Genomic DNA, 18,244 nt, shown 5'->3' with positions numbered 1-18,244 from the left:
GAGTTGAGAGCAGCCAGGCCAACATGGTGAAACCCTGTCTCCACTAAAAACAAAAATTAGCCAGGCTTAGTGGAGCATGCTTGCAGTCCCAGCTTCTCGGGAGGCTAGGAAGGAGAATCGTATGAACCTGGGAGGCGGAGGTTGCAGTGAACTGAGATTGTGCCACTGCACCCCAGCCTGGGCGAAAGAGTAAGACTTCATCTCAAAAAGAAAAAAAAGAAAAAAAAAAGACTTTGCCACAATTATCACAGTTGTGAGGTTTCTCTCCTGTATGAATTCTCTTGTTTTGCATAAGATGAAGCTTGACTGAACACCTTGCCACAATCATGACATCTGTAAGGTTTCTCTCCAGTATGAGTTCGCCAAGCTATGAACGATGTCTGAAAACTCTGCCACATTTACTACACTTGTAAGATCTCTCTTCATTAAGAATTCTCTAATGATTTGCAAATGATAGTAGCATTACTGAGAACTTTGTGAGAATCATTACATTTGTAAAGTTTGCCTATACTGTGGATTGTTTGATGATGAGTAAGTGATGACTGCCCACTAAAGGCTTTGCCACACTCATTGTACTTATAAGGTTTTTCTCCAGTATGAAGTCTATGATGACATACAAAGGATGACATATGACGGAAGGTCTTGCTGCACTCATTACACTTGTAAGGTTTCTCTCCAGTATGAACTCTCTGATGTTGTGCAAGGTTTGACTGTTGATTAAAAACCTTGCCACATTCATTACACTTGTAAGGTTTCTCTCCAGTATGAATTGCCTTATGAATTACAAGGGATGAATTTCGAGCAAAGGTCTTGCCACACTCATGACAGTTGTAAGGTTTCTCTCCAGTATGGAGTCTACGATGGCCTACAAGGGATGACTTCTGACTGAAGGTCTTGCCACACTCATGACACTTGTAAGGTTTCTCTCCAGTATGAAGTCGATAATGACATGCAAGGTGTGCTTTTTGATTAAAAACCTTACCACATTCATTACATGTGTAAGGTTTCTCTCCAGTATGAACTCTCTGATGTTGTGCAAGGTATGAATCACGCCGGAAAACCTTGCCACATTCATTGCATGTGTAAGGTTTCTCTTCAGTATGAACTCTGTTATGGCGTGAAAGGCATGAATTATGCCTAAAAGCTTTGTCACAAACCTTACATTTGTATGGTTTCTCTCCTGTATGAATTCGCCTATGTGTTTCAAGTTGTGATCTGCAGCTGTAAACTTTGTCACATTCTTCACATTTGTAAGGTTTCTCTCCAGTATGACGTCTACGATGGCCTACAAGGGATGATGTCTGACTGAAGGTCTTACCACACTCGTTACATTTGTAAGGTTTCTCTCCAGTATGAAGTCTATGATGGCGTGTAAGAGATGACTTGTGACCGAAGGTCTTGCAACACTCATTACACTTGTAAGGTTTTTCTCCAGTATGGACTCTATGGTGCCATGCAAGGTATTGCTTTTGATGAAAGACTTTGCCACATACATCACATTTATGTTGTTTCTCTCCTGAATGGGTTATGTGATGTCTCCTTAAATGTGAGCTATAATTAAAGGCTTTGCCACACTCATTACATCGGAAAGGTTTTTCTCTCATGTGTACTTCCTGTATTTGTGTGAATAATGAAGAACGGAGAAAATTCTTCCCATACCTATTAGAAATATGGGTTTTAAGCCTACTGGAAATTCTTTGCGATGTTGAAACCAAGGAAGCATTGTTGACAGACTTCTCTACTTGATTATCAATTTTCCCTACAGTCTGAAATACGTGCAGTTCAGGCAGATGTGAATGAAAGCTTGATCCAAGCTGATCTTTAATAGGCTTGTTTCCAGCATGTCTTTGATTATGTCGGTCTGTACTACCTGTCAACTTTTTGATTTTTGTCATGGGTGCTTCATGGACTTTTCTTTTAATTTCTTGCCACTGTAACTCAAAGCCATGAATATCTTTCTTGATTTCTGGGAAGCAAAAATCTCCAATGTGATGACTTTCATGTCTTTCCAACATCCCAGTGTGTAACACTTCTGTATTGCCTTGCCCTGTTGATGAGTACTCCATCATGGTTTTAAAAGAGCTGTCTAAAAAATATAAAAACCAATAGGTTTCCAATTAAGTACATATGGTAAATAATGGTTAATATTGAAATGTGTTAATATTACACAAAAAGCAATACTTATTTTAAACTTTCCAAATACGATCTTCAAAGTTTAAGAACACCCTCTCTCTACTAAAAATACAAAAATTAGCCAGGTATGGTAGTGGGTGCCTGTAATCCCAGCTACTCAGGAGGCTGAAGCAGGAGAATTTCTTAAACCTGGGAGGCAGAGGTTGTAGTGAGCAGAGATCACATCATTGCACTCCAGCCTGGGCAGCAAGAGCAAAATTCCATGTCAAATAAAAACAGTTCAGTCAAGAGCCTCATATACATGAGACAGTGAGCCTGAATGATGTCCTCCCTAGGAGGAACTTCTACAGCAGCGACTGCTGCTTAGAGAAGATGATCATTAGTTTATGTGATGATCACTGTCACAGTACCAGGGAGAGATGCTTCTGTGATGCTCCTTAAAAACCAGAATGAAAGGCCAAGCATAGTGGCTCAGGTTTGTAATCCCATCACTTGGCTGGAGGCTGAGGTGGGCGGATTGCTTGAGACCAGAAATTTGAGACCAGCCTGGTCAACAAGGTGATACCCCATCTCTAACAAAAATACAAAAATTCGCAAGGTATCGTGGCTTGCATCTGTAATTCCAGTTAGGTTGGGAGGCGGAGGTATGAGAATTGCTTGAATGCAGGAGGTGGAGGTTGTCATGAGCTGAGATCACAACAGTGCACTACAGCCTGAGCAACAGAGGGAGACTCTGTCTCAAAACAAAACAAAACAAAACAGAACCAGAACCACAGCTGGAAACACTTGTCAGTCAGTGTCAGTGTCATGCTTTCTATCTCGTATCCTGGGCCATGCTGACAATTCCGCTCAGGGCTTCCAGGGACATCTCTGCCTAGAGCAGGATGATATTCAATTGTATTAGTCAGAGTGTTAATAAGTGTTCTGTTTTTATGTAAAACTACTCCATAGGAGAGTCTCTAAGAAGCTATCCATGACAGATAGGAGGGTCATCACTGCAGAAAACAATGACATGTACATCAAAAGCACGTATCACAAAATCACAAAAGAGAATACAAAATCAGGGAGAGCCAGGATAGACAAAGACAGATTCCTCACGTGTGGAGACACATTTTCCTCACCCACAGACTCCAGGTTCCTGTAGTTCTCCAACATCACTTCCCTGTATAAAGCCCTCTGCGCAGGGTTCAGGCATTTCCACTCCGCCAATGAGAATTCTATAGCCACATCCCTGAAAGTCACGCGTCCCTAAAATGAAACACACATTTCCACAAAACATTAGGGAGGACAGAGTCGTCATCATCACACAAAATGAGAAAAGAGAAAATAAGCATTGATTTGATCCAAGACTGTGTTCTGACAAATCCACGCTAAGGTATTTTTGAACAGTTTTTTCTGTACAGTTGTGTTTTATTGTACTTTCCCATTATAGATTTTAAAATCTAACTCACTGTGGAAGTCTCAGTTTTATGGAAAATATAAAAAACATATGTCTGGGATCCTGGCTAACTCAGTGAAACCCTGTCTCTACTAAAAATACAAAAAATTAGCCGGGCGTGGTGGCAGGCGCCTGTAGTCTCAGCTACTCGGGAGGCTGAGGCAGGAGAATGGCATGAACCTGGGAGACGGAGCTTGCAGTGAGCCGAGATCACGCCACTGCACTCCAGTCTGGGAGACAGAGCGAGACCCCGTCTCAAAAAAAAAAAAAAAAGAAATATATATATATATGTATGTGTGTGTGTGTGTGTGTGTGTATGTGTGTGTGTGTCTGGGGTGCGGTGGCTCACACCTGAAATTCCAGCGGTTTGGGAGGCTGAGGTGGGTGGATCAACTTGAGCTCAGGAGTTCAAACCACCCAGGGCAACATGGTGAAACCAAGTCTCTACTAAAAATACAAAAAAATTAACTGGGTGTGGTTGTGCACACCTCTAGTCCCAGCTATTTGGGAGGCTGAGGCAGGAGAATCGCTTGAGCTCCAGAGGCAAAGGTTGCAGTGAGCTGAGACTGTGGCACTGCACTTCAGCTTAGACTGCAGAGTGAGACTCCATCTCAAACAAACAAACAAACAAACAAACAAACAAAAAATATATATATATATATGTGGCCAGGCATGGGGACTCACACCTGTAACCCTGTCACTTTGGGATATCAAGGTAGGTGGATCACTTAAGGTCAGGAGTTTGAGACCAACCTGGGCAACATGATGAAACCCTATAGCTACTAAAAATAGAAAAATTAGCTGGGCATGGTGGGGGAAGGCACCTGTAATCCCAGCTATTTGGGAAGCTGGGGCAGGGGGAATTGCTTGAACTCTGGAGGCAGAGGTTACAGTAAGCTGAGATCACAGCACTGCACTGCAGCCAGGGCAACAGAGCGAGTCTTTCTCAAAATAAAAATATATGTGTATATATACTGCAAATAATGTGTTTTCTACAAAAACCATGGGCTTGGCTGGGCATAGTGGTTCACACCTACAATCCCAACACTTCTGGAGGCTGAGGCGTGTGGATCACGAGGTCAAGAGATTAAGACCATCTGAGCCACCATGCTGAAACACCAACTCTATTAAAAATACAAAAATTAGCTTGGTGTGGTGGCATGCACCTGTAATCCCAGCTACTCAGGAGGCTGAGGCAGGAGAATCACTTGAACTCCGGAGGCTGAGGTCGCAGTGAGCTGAGATAGTGCCACTTCACACCAGCCTATTGACAGAGAGAGACTCTGTCTCAAAAAAATCATGGACTTCTCCATTAATGCTCTCCAGGACACATTTAAAATCACATCTACACACACTTAAATTAACTTCAGTCCAGACATTATGAGGAAAAACCTGGAGAGGACACATCCATAGCTACTCACCAGGCTGAGATGGGAGGATTGCTTGAGCCTAGAGAGCAGAGGTTGAAGCGAACCAAGATTGCACCACTGCACTCTGGCCTGGGGGACACAGTCAGACCCTGTCACCCCCACCCCCCAAAAAGTATGAAGCTCACTGAGTTAAGAGACAGCTTCAAGAAATCATGAAAGCAATGCATAAAGAAAATGAGAACATCAACCAACATACAGAAATTATGAAGAACTACACAGAAGCTCTCGGGCTAAAAATATAGTAACTAAACGGAAAAATTCAATACATGGGATCCAAATCAGAATTCATTATGTAAATTAAAAATTAGTGAAGAGGGGATGGGTAAGGTGACTCACACCAGGACTTTGGGAGGCTGAGGTGGGTGGATCACATGAGGTTAGGAGTTCGGAGACCAGCCTGGCCAATATGATAAAACTTTGTCTCTCCTAAAAATACAAAGATTAGCAAGGTGTAGTGGTGGGCTTCCCACTGCACTCCAGCCTGGATGACAGAGTGAGACTGTCTCAAAAGAAAATAATAAAATAATTTTTTAAAAAAGGCCAGGCGTGGGCCAGGTGTGGTGACTCATGCCTGTAATCCTAGCACTTTGGGACACTGAGGCAGGCAGATCACCCAAGGTCAGGAATTCAAGTCCAGCCTGACCAACATGGAGAAACCCCATCTCTACTACAAATACAAAATTAGCTGGGTGTGGTGGTGCTCTCCTGTAATCCCAGTTACTTGGGAGGCTAAGGCAGGAGAATCATTTGAACCAGGGAGGTGGAGTTTGCGGTGAGCCGAGATTGCATCATTGCACTCCAGCCTGGGCAACAAGAGCAAAACTCTGTCTCAAAAAAGAAAAAAAAAAAAAAAGGAAAGGCCAGGCTTGGTGGCTCATGCCTGTAATCCCAGCACTTTGGGAGGCCGAGGCAGACGGATCACCTGAGGTCAGTAGCTCAAGCCTGTCTCTACTAAAAATACAAAATTAGCTGGCCATGGTGGTACATGTCTGTAATCCCAGCTATTTGAAAGGCTAAGGCAGGAGAATTGCTTTAACTGTGAAAGCGGAGGTTGCAATGAGCCGAGTTCGTGCCCTTGCACTCCATCCTCAGCAACCAGAGTGAAACTCCATCTCAAAAAAAAAAAAAAAAAAAAAGTAGTGAATAGGAAAAGAAACAACAACAACAAAGAATAAAGAAAAATGAAGGGAGTCTAAACAGACTAACAGGACACCAGCAAGGACACCATCCTACACATTATGAAAGTCTCAGGCCAGGTTGTGGCTCACACCTGTAATTCCAGCACTTTGGGAGGCCCAGGTGTGGGAATCACCTGAGGTCAGGAGTTCAAGACCGGCCTGGCCAACATGGTGAAATTTCATCTCTACTGAAAATACAACAATCAGCCAGGTGTGGTGGTGCACACCTGTAATCCCAGCTACTCGGGAGGCTGAGGCAGGAGAATTGCGGTGGTAAGACCATGGTGGTAAGAATCATAGTGATAAGACCACAGTAGTAAGCTTTGTTTAATGTGTGGGAAATTTCCCATGTTCTTAGTCAGAGAGGGCACCTCTGCAGCTTGGGGTAGGGATGGAATCTTTCCACATCTAAAAGAGGAAATGACAACTCCAAGAAGAAGCAATCGGCTTTTCTTTTTTTTTTTTTTTTTTGAGACAGAGTCTTGCTCTGTCGCCCAGGCTAAAGTGCGGTGGCGCAATCTTGGCTCACTGCAAGCTCTGGTTCCTGGGTTCACACCATTCTCCTGCCTCAGCCTCCCAAGAAGCTGGGATGACAGGCGCCCACCACCACGCCCGGCTAATTTTTTGTATTTTTAGTAGAGACAGGGTTTCACCGTGTTAGCCAGGGTGGTCTCGATCTCCTGACCTCGTGATCCACCCACCTTAGCCTCCCAAAGCACTGGGATTACAGGCGTGAGCCACCGCGCCCGGCCTGCAATCAGCTTTTCAATACCCCAACTTGTAGGAAACCTCCAGATATCTGCAGTGAAGTCACCATGCCCACAGGCAGCCAGTGTGTTATTCTTGGTAACTGTGAAAAACTGTCAAGGAGATTATGTGAAGTCAGGAGTTTGAGGCCAGCCTGGACAGTATGGTGAAATCCTGTCTCTATTAAAAATACAAAATTAGCCCAACGTGGTGGTGGACACCTATAATCCCAGCTACTTGGGAGGCTGAGGCCTGAGAATCTCTTGAACCTGGGAGGTGGAGTTTACAGTGAGCCCAGAGTGCTCCGGTGAACTCCAGCCTGGGCAACAAAGGGAGACGGAATTTAAGATGAGAGGGACTGAGAAAAGTCTTGGGTGAGTGTGAGTAAACATGTGAGGAGGACGCTTCAGAATCAGAGAAGACTGGCTACTACAATACCTGGCACTTCAGAAAGGAAAGAGACAGCAGAATCCACCGAGGAATATCACTCACCTGAGGAAGAGCCATCCCTGGATCCTTTTTGTTGCTCTTCTTGGTGGCTTCCTCATGTAACTTGAGTCTTTGGAAATTAATCCTGTGTGAGAAAAAAAATATGATATTTAATTTTTTTTTTGAGATGGAGTCCAGCTCTGTCACCATGATGGGGTTCAGTGACATGATCTCATCTCACTGCAATCTCTGCCTCCCCAGTTCAAGGGATTCTCATGCCTCAGTGTCCTGACTAGATGGGATTCCAGCCATGTGCCACCACACACAGCTAATTTTTGTGTTGGCCAGGATAGTCTCAGTCTCCTGACCTCGAGATCCGCCCACCCCGGCCTCCCGAAGAGCTGGGATTACAGGGGTAAAGCACCGCACTCCCCCTCACCTCCCTGTGGATCACAGGCTGATCTCAGCTCTCAACATGGAGGAAAGTGCCCTGACGTTCAATACTAGACACAGATAAGACTTACCAGCGCCATTGTAAGTATTATTGAGGGTGGGTCCCATCCTATGATAATAGCAATCTTTGACAGAACAGCATAAAAGATGTATTTGCAGAATGCCTGAGAACCCCAATGTAAAGTCAGGGTTGAGTTCCACTCAGAGGGCACCAGCCCAGCACAGCCCCACCTTCTGGCTCTGCTCTCCCCTTGGTGACTTGTTCCCACCAGGATCCAGTGAACAGTAAAGGAGCAACAAGAATTACACAGAACAGGCAACATGGACCAGAGGTGGGGGTGAAGGTGGGGCTGCAATGTCAAATGGGGGCTGTGGGACATCACAAAGGTTTCCACAGAGAAAGTGATGTCAGAACAAAGACTTAGGGAAGAAAGGCTGTTTGTCACTTGCAGCTGATGGGACAGAGAGTCCTAGGCAGAGGGACAGCCCAGGTGAAGGCCCTGAGACAGGAGCAACCTCAGCCCCAGAAAAATAAAAGAAACCTGTGTGGCTGGAGCAGAGGGAGCCAGGAGGACACAACAGGAGATGAGGTCAGGGAGGTCCTGGGAGCACAGATCCATAGGGATGAGGTCTTGAAATATTTTTCTCCCACACTTCAAAAGAATTTTGGAAATGATGTATTTTCTCACTCCTTTCATGTATACACACAACTTTCTCTTTACGTTATAAATTACAACATTTACAAATAATGGAATTCATTTCCCATATTTAAAATACATGCTGTCAAGTTTGGCTAAGTCCCTGGAAGTACACAGTCACCCTCATCTGAGACATATAGGACTGCAGGGGAATGTGTTTGGGGGTTTAGGAAATCACCTACGGAAATGTGAATGTGGAGACGCCTGTTTGATGTCCCAGCAGAGAGCTGAGACAACGGGACACAGGATTGTAGAGCTCAGGGGAGAGGCCTGCAGGGGATATGGAGTCGTGTAGGTGGGTTAAAGTTGTGAAATGACATGGTACGGAAGGGCAGTGGGTGTGGACAGAGACAAGGAGAGGTTCAAGATGATTTGAGTCTAATTCCCTGTTTTTTCCATTCTGGTACTTGTGTTTTTTACATTTTTGGAGAACAGTAATTTATTTAAAATTCATATTACACCTGAGCATTACCCTCTCCTATAGAAAAAGCCACAAACTATTTGGTCAATCATTTCAGGGGCCAGTGTCACTCTGACTGAGCTTTTCTGGTCTTATTTGTCACCCATATATTACAGGTGCTGCCACTGAGGTTCAGAGCAGGAGACATTTCACCAAGTTATCCTGAGAAGCTCTGAGTTGAGTGGGAAGGAGGTGTGGCTCATTCCTGTGTGATGGCCTCGAAGGGTCAACAGACTGGCATTGGCTTTTTTCTCTAGGAATTTGCAGGATGGGCTGGGTGTGGTGACTCACCCCTGTAATCCCAGCACTTTGGGAGGTTGACGTGGGTAGATCATATGAGCCCAGGAGTTTGAGACCAACCTGGGCAACACAGTGAAACCCCGTCTCTAAGAAAAGTACAAAAAATAGCCAGGTATGGTGGTGTGCATCTGTGGTCCCAGCTATTTGGGAGGCTGACTGGGGTGAATCTTTGGCCTCCCAAGTAACTGGGATGACAGGGGTGAGCCACCACGCCCAGTCCAACATTTACATTATAGCATCTTGACTTGACCCTCAACTCCTCGGCTGCCTTGGACTGTGTGTGTGTGTGTGTGTGTGTGTGTGTGTGTGTGTGTGAGAGACTGTGTGTGTGTGACACTCTGTGTGTGTGTGTGTGTATGCTGTCCTGGCAGGAGGAGGTGGCCCTCAGGCTGCAGTGCACTGTGCTGTTTGCACTTTGATTCTTGGAAGAATCTTTCCTGAAGCCATGGAACCTCCAGCTCCTCCAGAACAGAACAAGTTGTGTAGAGGTGTGTCCTTCATGCCCTTCAGGACCCTGATCTTCTCCCCACTCTTCCTGAAGGGAACCCAGGACCCTGACTCTAAGCACATCACCTGCTGGTGGCAAAGCCCTTGCCCATGATGGCCAAACTGGGCCCTGGTGATGTGCAGAGCACGGAAGACCCGGGAGCTGGAGTGAGGCAGTGACACAGACGGCAAAAATGGGAATGCCTTGGGACTGGCCGAGGACACAGGGTCTGGTCTGTAGGACTTTTCTGACCTCAGTGAGGCCTTCTCCTCTTATTTTGACTGAAATAAATAGCCACAGGAAGTTCAGATCAATTAGAGTGGAAATTTCCAGACGAAATGTGGGACCATCCCCACACTTGCCCCAGCCCCTCAGTCTTCCCTGAGGACGCCTCAGCATCTAAACCACAACCCTAGAGTAGATGCTGCAGTTGTCCTGTGGCCAAGATGGGAAATGTGTATCCTTCAAGTAAGGGAGACCCAACACACAAAGTAATCCACACAGAAGGCTGTTTCTGGGCGGGCACAGTGACTCCCGTCTGTAATCCCAGCACACTGGGAGACCGAGGCAGGTGGATCACCTGAGGTCAGAGTTTGAGATTATCCAGGCAAATATGGTGAAACCCCATCTCTACTAAAAATACAAAAATTGTGCTGGGTGCGGGGGCTCATGCCTGTAATCCTAGCACTCTGGGAGGCTGAGGCTGGTGGATCACTTGAGGTCAGGAGTTCGAGACCAGCCTGGCCAACATCGTGAAACCACGTCTCTACTAAAAACATAAAAAGTAGCCTGGCTTGGTGGGCATCTGAAATCCTAGCTACTCGGGAGTCTGAGGCAGGAGAATTGCTTGAACTCGGGTGGTGGAGGTTGTAGCGAGCCAAGATCGCACCACTACACTCCAGCCTGGGCGACAGAGTAAGACTCAAAAATAAAATATAGTAAAATACAAATACAAATACAAAAATTAACCGGGTGTGGTGACACACACCTGTAATCCCAGTTACTTGGGAGGCTGAGGTACAAGGATCACTTGAAGCTAGGAGACAGAGGTTGCAGTGAGCCAAGATCACGAGACTGCACTCACAGTTTGGACAATAAAGGGAGAGTCTGTCTTAAAAAAAAAAAAAGCACTTCTGATATGAGTCATGCAGAGATAATAAAACCTGAGTAACGTAATAGAGAATGACAGGCAGAGGGAACTTCAGATGGCGGTGGGAGGGCATGACAGATGGCTCTGAGCCTAGACCTGAAGGAGGAAAAAGGGACAGTGCTGTGATCATTTAGGGACATAGGGTAAGAGCAGGGACAATGACCTGAGATAGAAAAGGTTTTGGTGTTTGAGAAAAAAAACAACAACTGTGACCGGGGCAGAGGGAGTCGGGAGAGGAGGGCAAGCTCCCAGGAGGAGGCTGGACACTGGCAGGGGCCCTGGACACAGGGCTGTGGAGCCACAGTGAGGAGTTGGGCTTTTGTCTTGGGGAACACGGGAAGCCGGTGGAGGGTTCCCTGCCAGGGACTGACACGACCTGCTTTAGATTTCACTGTGATATCCTCATACAGACAAAGGCCCCGAAGATGGTCTCTGTGTCTGAGTCTACACTTCTGTTTCTTACATTCTTCTGCTTTTCTTCATTTTTAGGGTACTGCATCCCATTTAAAATTCTAGTTACAACTGGGAACTCCCCTCTCCCAGATGAAAAGTCACGCCAAGACACGCACTCCATTTTGCCAATCATTTCAGGGGTCAGCGTCGCTCGGGTTGACCTTTTCTGGTCTAGCCCGTCATCTCCAAGCTGCAGGGAGGCTCACTGGGCTCAGAGCAGGGACATATTCACCAAGTTACCCTGAGAAGGTCTGAGATGAGTGAGAAGGTGTGTCTGAATTCTTACATGGGGGCCTGGAAGGGCTAATGGGAGGGTTGGTCTTTATCACCCCTGTCCTTGAAAATTAGAGAAGCATCTTTCACATACCTGGGCCAAAGAAACTTCTTGTGGTTCTGATGCCACTGATTCCCAACATTTAATTCTTCCTTAAAAAAAATCACAGTAACATCCATAAAATGCAGAAGTGTGAACATATAGCTATTGACCTTGAAAACAGTGAAAGAAGGTCCGCTGTAGAACTAAGACATAAGCAAATTGTTTTAATCAAGAATATGTGGGTGATCAGGCACGGTGGCTCACGCCTGTAATCCCAGCACTTTGGGAGGTCGAGGTGGGTGGATCACCTGAGGTCAGGATTTTGACACCAGCCTGGTAAACATGGTGAAACCTCGTTTCTACTAAAAATACAAAAAATGAGCCAGGCATGGTGGCAGGCAATTGTAATCGCAGCTACTCGGGAGGCTGAAGCAGGAGAATCGCTGGAACCCCGGAGGCAAAAGTTGCAGCAAGCTGAGATGGCAGCATTGCACTTCCAGCCTGGGGAACAAGAGTGAAACTGTCAAAAAAAAAAAAAAAATACAGGAGTGCTTCTGGAACAGCATTCCATGCCAGTCTGACCCATCTGTCAACATTTGTCCAAATGCACTAGATGTCCTTGAGGGAAACATGCACTTAATAGCTTACAACTCAAAATTTTAACAATGACATAAGGAAAGAAAACTGAAAAATAGACTAACTGGTTAAACTACATTTTCATGTTAAGGTAAGAGGTCCCCGACGTCTTTACCGGGTACACACTGAAACAATCAAAACTTCTGTATGAGGTACCGAAGGTTTCCAATAAATAATAAAATCTAGAAAGCATGCAGACCTCGATCTGAACCAGATGCAACTAATTTCAAACCGAAACTATTTTTAAATTGTTTTTTATTTTTTATTTTTTATTTTATTTTTTTTTGAGACGGAGTCTCGCTGTGTCGCCCAGGCTGGAGTGCAGTGGCCAGATCTCAGCTCCCTGCAAGCTCCGCCTCCCGGGTTTACGCCATTCTCCTGCCTCAGCCTCCAGAGTAGCTGGGATTACAGGCACCCGCCACCTCGCCCGGCTAGTTTTTTGTATTTTTAGTAGAGACGGGGTTTCACCGTGTTAGCCAGGATGGTCTCGATCTCCTGACCTCGTGATCCGCCCGTCTCGGCCTCCCAAAGTGCTGGGATTACAGGCTTGAGCCACCGCGCCCGGCCGTAAATTGTTTTTTAAAAAAAAGCTAACCAACTCTGAGGTCAATGGGAACATAACTGAAATATACACAGGTACAGAAAGGAATGATGTGAGCTGGTTATAGGATGCCACAAAGACATCTTTCAGAAGTGATTATGTATTAAAAAGATATTCTTAAAACTAAGATTTTTCTCACACTCCAACTGCAAAAATATATATATATCTATACATTTAAACAATGAGGAACTAGAAAGAAAAAAAAAGAAATCTATTACACCATGAGAACAAAAGCACTTTTGATGTCCCTTTTGTTTTTTATTTTATTTTTTTGTCTGCTTTTCTGAGATGGAGACTCACTCTGCCGCCCAGGCTGCAGTGCAGTGGCATGATTTCGGCTCACTACAACCTCTGCCTCCCAGGTTCAAGCGATTCTGTACCTCATCCTCCCGAGCAGCTGGAACGATAGGTGCATGCCACCATGCCCAGCTAAGTTTTGTATTTTTCATAGACACGGGATTTCACCATGTTGGCCAGGCTGCTCTTGAACTCCTGACCTTAGATGATTCCCTCACCTCGGTCTCCCAAAGTGCTGGGATTACAGTCATGAGATGCCACACCCGGCTTTGATGTCCATTTTAGAATGTACTATGGGTTGGGTGCAGTGGCTCACACCTGTAATCCCAGCACTTTGGGAGGCAGAGGTGATCAGATCACCTGAGGTCAGGAGTTTGAGACCAGCCTGTCTAACACAGAGAAACCCTGTCTCTACCAAAAATACAAAATTGGCCCGGGGTGATGGTGCATGCCTGTAATCCCAGCTACTCAGGAGGCTAAGGCAGGAGAATCGCTTGAACCCAGGAAGCAGAGGTTGCAGTAAGCTGAGATTGCAACATTGCCCTCCAGCCTGAGCAACAGGAGTAAAACTCTGTCTCCAAAAAAAAAAAAAAAAAAAAAACTATGTAGGCCAGGCATGGTGCCTCAACCCTGTAATCCCAGTACTTTGGGAGGCCAAAGCAGGAGGATCCTTTGAGCCCAGAATTTTCAGACCAGCCTGAAATTCCGTTTTTGTTTGTTTGTTTCTTTTGTTTTTTAAATACAAAACTAGCCGGACTTGGTGGCTAATGCCTGTGGTCCCAACTACTCAGGAGGCTGAGGTAGGAGGATCGCTTGACCCCAGGAGGCCAAGGCTGCCATTAGAGGAGATCATGCCACTGCACTCCAGCCTGGGTGATAGAGCCAGACCCTGTCTCAAAATATTAATTAATTAAAAGTATTTTGTAATAACAGAAAGTGATTTTTGTCCCACTTCACTGCCCCACGTCCTACGCCACCCTGGGAAAAGGGAAGAGAGTGACTCACAACTCAGTAAGTCACTGCCCTCTGGCTGAATAGGGATTCCAAGTGGAAGCTCACCTCTGATGCCAAGATTTACAGAATGTACATGTCTTACAGATAGAAGTTTTAAAATTCTCAATCTCATTTTAATAATTTAAACAAGTTTTAAGTTATTAGATTATATACACAGAAGTCAACATGTCACAACTAATCATATCCAATAAACTCACGCACTCATCTGATCCCAAAGTCCCCCGCCCCTTCTTTTCTTTTGAGACAGGTCTCACTCTGTTGATCAGGCTGCAGTGCAGCGGCATGATCTTGGCTCACTGCAGCCTGGACCTCCTGAGCTCCTGATTCTCCTCCCTCAGTCTCTAGAGTAGCTGGGATTACAGGTGCGCACCATCATGCCAAATTAAGTTTTTTTTTTTTGGCAGAGATAAGGGTCTCACTATGTTGTCCAGGCTGGTCTAGAACTCCTGGACTCAAGCAATCCCCCTGCCTCAGTCTTCTAAAGTTCTGGGATTACAGGCATGAACCACTGCACCCAGCCTCTCTTTCTTCATTACTTTGCTTCCTTCCCTAATTCTGTACATATCTCTCATTCTCCCCTTCTCTCTCTAGCTCCTGTTTTATTTTTCCCCAGGATTCTGCTCTTCATTTTGTACCCCTCTCCTCTCCTGCTGTTTATCCCCTTCTTCCCTCTATTCCTTCTCTTCCACCTCTTCTGCTCCATCCTCGCAACTTATTTAACATCTTGCTGCTCTTTTCCCCAATCTTTTGATCATCTTGTATCTACATATGAGATAGAAATTTACAAATAATAAGTACTGCATTTATTCACTCCAAGAAAAGTAAAAGCAAAGGCCCATAATATGGCAAGGCAAGGATTAAAAATAAAAAGAAAAGAACGAGTTTTCCTCTGCCTATCAAGCTCAGGTCAAGGATGGTTACAGGATAACACTGTCCGAATAACCAAGTCTAAACGAATGGGCTCCAGACACCCCCACATTCCAGAGCAAGGTTGAAGAAAAAAAAGAGAGTGAAAGATTCTTTTACTGTTACTCTTTTTCCAGGTTTCTTAAGCATTATGATGTTTTACAAATGTATTTAGCCAGTTCGTGTTTTTCTTTTGATGCAGCTACAAGGTCACCGGCTATGCAAGGTCACAAGATATGTTATGCTGTCAATTACATGACCTGTCACTGTATAATTAATTGTTTTGTAAGGCCGCTTGTAAAAACCCCACTCTGTCTTTGTTCAATACTCAGCTTTTTGGATATGAATCCACTGAGCTGGTGTGTACCTAAAATAAACAATTCTGTTTCTCTCATATTGGTCTCTCCATTCTTCACTTTACCGCAACACATATATTTCCACCTCTTCTCCCATCTCTGCGCCTCCTCTGCTCTCCCTGTTACATTCCCTCTTGCCTGTTATACCCTCATCCCCACTCTCTAGAACTCCAGATCCCCAGGTGTCCTCCCTGCTGTGGTTCTCACTCTGTTCTTTTTGCCACCAGCACCACTCTGCTCTGTCTGCCCTGGCTCCAAATGCTTCCTCCTCTCCCTCACTCTGATGAGCCTCCCTCTTTGCTGCCCTTCTCCCTACCTTGCTGTCCTTCCTCTCTCTGTACATCTAGCTTTTCTCTACATTTCTCCAGTTGCTTTTCTCCTCCTGCTTTCTTATCTTTTTTATTTTCACTTTTGCTGTCTCTTCGCAAATCCTTCACCATCCTCTACTTTGCCATCTGTTATGGGTCTTTAACATTCTGCTTTTCTGTCTCAGGTTTTCTACTGCTCTCTCAGTCCCTCTCTCTGTCTCCTGATCCCTTTGGCCCACACAATCGCAGGAGGGTTTGGAGTAAGACACCTGCATCCTGGAGGAGCGCATTTTCCAGGGGCTGGAACTGAGCAGGCAAGAACACCCCGTGTCACAGGACAGGCCCCGGGCAGCTCCCCAACGCGGGTTCAGGAGAAGCGGTGACTGCGGAGGAGAGACCTGGGGAACAGCAGGGCCTGGCACGAGGAGGGAGGTTGCCTGACAAGGGTGGGATCTGCAGGATCCCAGGACAAGACAGAGGACGCAGCCTCCCCGGGACAGGGGCCGCGGCGCTGTGCTTCAGGGACCGACAAGGGCAAGGTTGGGAGGCGTCCAAGGCGGGAATCCACGTCGCGGGTGAGGACTTTAAAAAGCGCGGGGCGGGAGGAGTCTGAAAATGGTTTTGAGCAAAACAAACACACACAAAACAAAACAAAACAAAAAAAACTACCCGATAGAAAATGTATATATTGCCCTACAGCAGAAAGACTGTGGATGGGACCAGCCTCAGGGCGACTTTAGACCCAAAAGGAAGCGACTTCCGGACTCTCACGGGGATGTCTCAATTTGCTCTGGGTGAAGATGGGCGAGAATTTCCAGATCTATGGGGACCCTAGGTCCCAGGGACAGAAGCGCTGAGGACCTGGGAAGCGCAGACTTAATACAAAACAGCGAAACTCACCGCCGCGGTGTGACCGTCACTCCACGCGATCAGCTTCCAGGTTTGCGAGAATCTGCGCGCGCAGGACAGAAACCAGGCCTGGGCGGGACCCGCGAGGTGGTGGGCGGGGCGCGAAGCAGAGAGACTTTGCAGTTTAGAACCTGCAGAGGGCAGAGCCGTGACCGGATCTGTGTGTCTCACATCCTGGCTCCCAGCGCCTCTGTTTTTGGGGTTTTGGAGGCGAGAGCGGCCAGGAAGTCTGAAGCATGATTCAAAAGCCCTGGAATTGTCTGGAACGGGGATGCAAACTAGAATGTGAAATGCAAAGCCCTGCCTGGGCGGAATGCACGATTTCATGCTGATGGCCCACAGAACAGAATAGACATCCTCTTCCTTTCTATTCTCCATTCATACGGTAGGGAGGGTCGGTCCTGTGCTCAGCTTCAGAGTCTTCCCTAGAGCCACCGTTTGGGGTGCGGGACGGAGTGCTCAGGCCAGGGAGGAGTGAGGTCACCACCTGCTGGTTAAACACAGCATGGGTGCGGGCGCGAAGGCAGGAGCCTGAGGTCCCAGCTACTCAGGAAGTAGCGGCAGGAGGATCGCTGAGCTCTGGGGTCCAGGCCAGCCTGGGCGACAAAGTAACACCACCTCCCGCAGGGACCCCTTCCTTGTCTCCCTCTCTCTCCCTGTCCCTCTCTCTTTTTAAACTTTTTTAAATAAAATTTTTGATGGTGTGACATAGGGATCCAACATTATTCTATTCCGTGTGGATATCGTTATTTGTCCCAGCACATTTGTGGAAGAAATCTATTACTTTTCTTTCTCACGTTTTTCCTTTTTCTTTTCTTTTTTTTTTTTTTTTGAGACGGAGTCTCGCTCTGTCGCCCGGGCTGGAGTGCAGTGGCCACATCTCAGCTCACTGCAAGCTCCGCCTCCCGGGTTTATGCCATTCTCCTGCCTCAGCCTCCCGAGTAGCTGGGACTACAGGCGCCCGCCACCTCGCCCGGCTAGTTTTTTGTGTTTTTTAGTAGAGACGGGGTTTCACCGTGTTAGCCAGGATGGTCTCGATCTCCTGACCTCGTGATCCGCCCGTCTCGGCCTCCCAAAGTGCTGGGATTACAGGCTTGAGCCACCGCGCCCAGCCTAACACAAACACTTTAATGTCAATTAAGGCTTGAACTCAATGTTAAGTCAACAGAAACTCGAGTCAATGCTGAATTGACTCTAATGTCAATTAATGCCTGATGGTTTGCTATACTCATTTCATTGGGAACAGTTAGCTCAAAAATGAATTTTCTCATGTTCTGTAAGGAGTGACCTCGGACTAAAGACCTTGCCACACTTATGACGTTTATAAGATTTCTGTCCAGTATGGATTATCTGATGTCTAATGAGGTGTGAACATGAAGTAAAGGCTCTGCCACAATCACCACACTTGTGAGCTTTCTCTCCTGTATGAATTCTCCTATGTTTTGCATAGGATGAAGCTTGACTGAAGACCTTGCCACCGTCATGACCTTTGTAAGGTTTCTCTCCAGTATGAGTTTGCCAATGAACTGCAATGTACAAACGATG

At 46.1% G+C, this 18,244-nt stretch overlaps 1 protein-coding gene across 1 annotated transcript; it reads right to left on the bottom strand.

Moving 5' to 3' along the window:
- Nucleotides 1–330: 330 nt before the first annotated feature.
- On the bottom strand, nt 331–17,282 carry LOC119618123 (uncharacterized). The gene is made up of 5 exons (XM_073016022.1): nt 16,691–17,282; nt 11,724–11,782; nt 7,419–7,500; nt 3,255–3,381; nt 331–2,086 (listed from the first exon to the last, which is right to left on the bottom strand). Exons 1-5 carry the CDS (start codon nt 17,075–17,077, stop codon nt 426–428), a joined length of 2,316 nt encoding a protein of 771 aa, XP_072872123.1. The 5' UTR covers nt 17,078–17,282; the 3' UTR covers nt 331–425.
- Nucleotides 17,283–18,244: the final 962 nt, after the last annotated feature.

The sequence above is a fragment of the Chlorocebus sabaeus genome, chromosome 6 (genome assembly GCF_047675955.1).
Source record: "Chlorocebus sabaeus isolate Y175 chromosome 6, mChlSab1.0.hap1, whole genome shotgun sequence".
Lineage (NCBI taxonomy): Eukaryota > Metazoa > Chordata > Mammalia > Primates > Cercopithecidae > Chlorocebus > Chlorocebus sabaeus.
This window is presented reverse-complemented; position numbering and strand designations above follow the sequence as displayed.

What these genes read in the sequence shown, in the direction of transcription:
- LOC119618123 (XM_073016022.1), bottom strand. Translation starts at nt 17,077, where the DNA reads ATGGAGAATAGAAAGGAAGAGGATGTCTATTCTGTTCTGTGGGCCATC. An exon ending in CAGGGATGGCTCTTCCTCAG is followed by an intron (nt 3,382 to 7,418) that starts GTGAGTGATATT and finishes GTTTCATTTTAG; the next exon opens with GGACGCGTGACTTTCAGGGA. An exon ending in CAGGAACCTGGAGTCTGTGG is followed by an intron (nt 2,087 to 3,254) that starts GTGAGGAAAATG and finishes TATATTTTTTAG; the next exon opens with ACAGCTCTTTTAAAACCATG.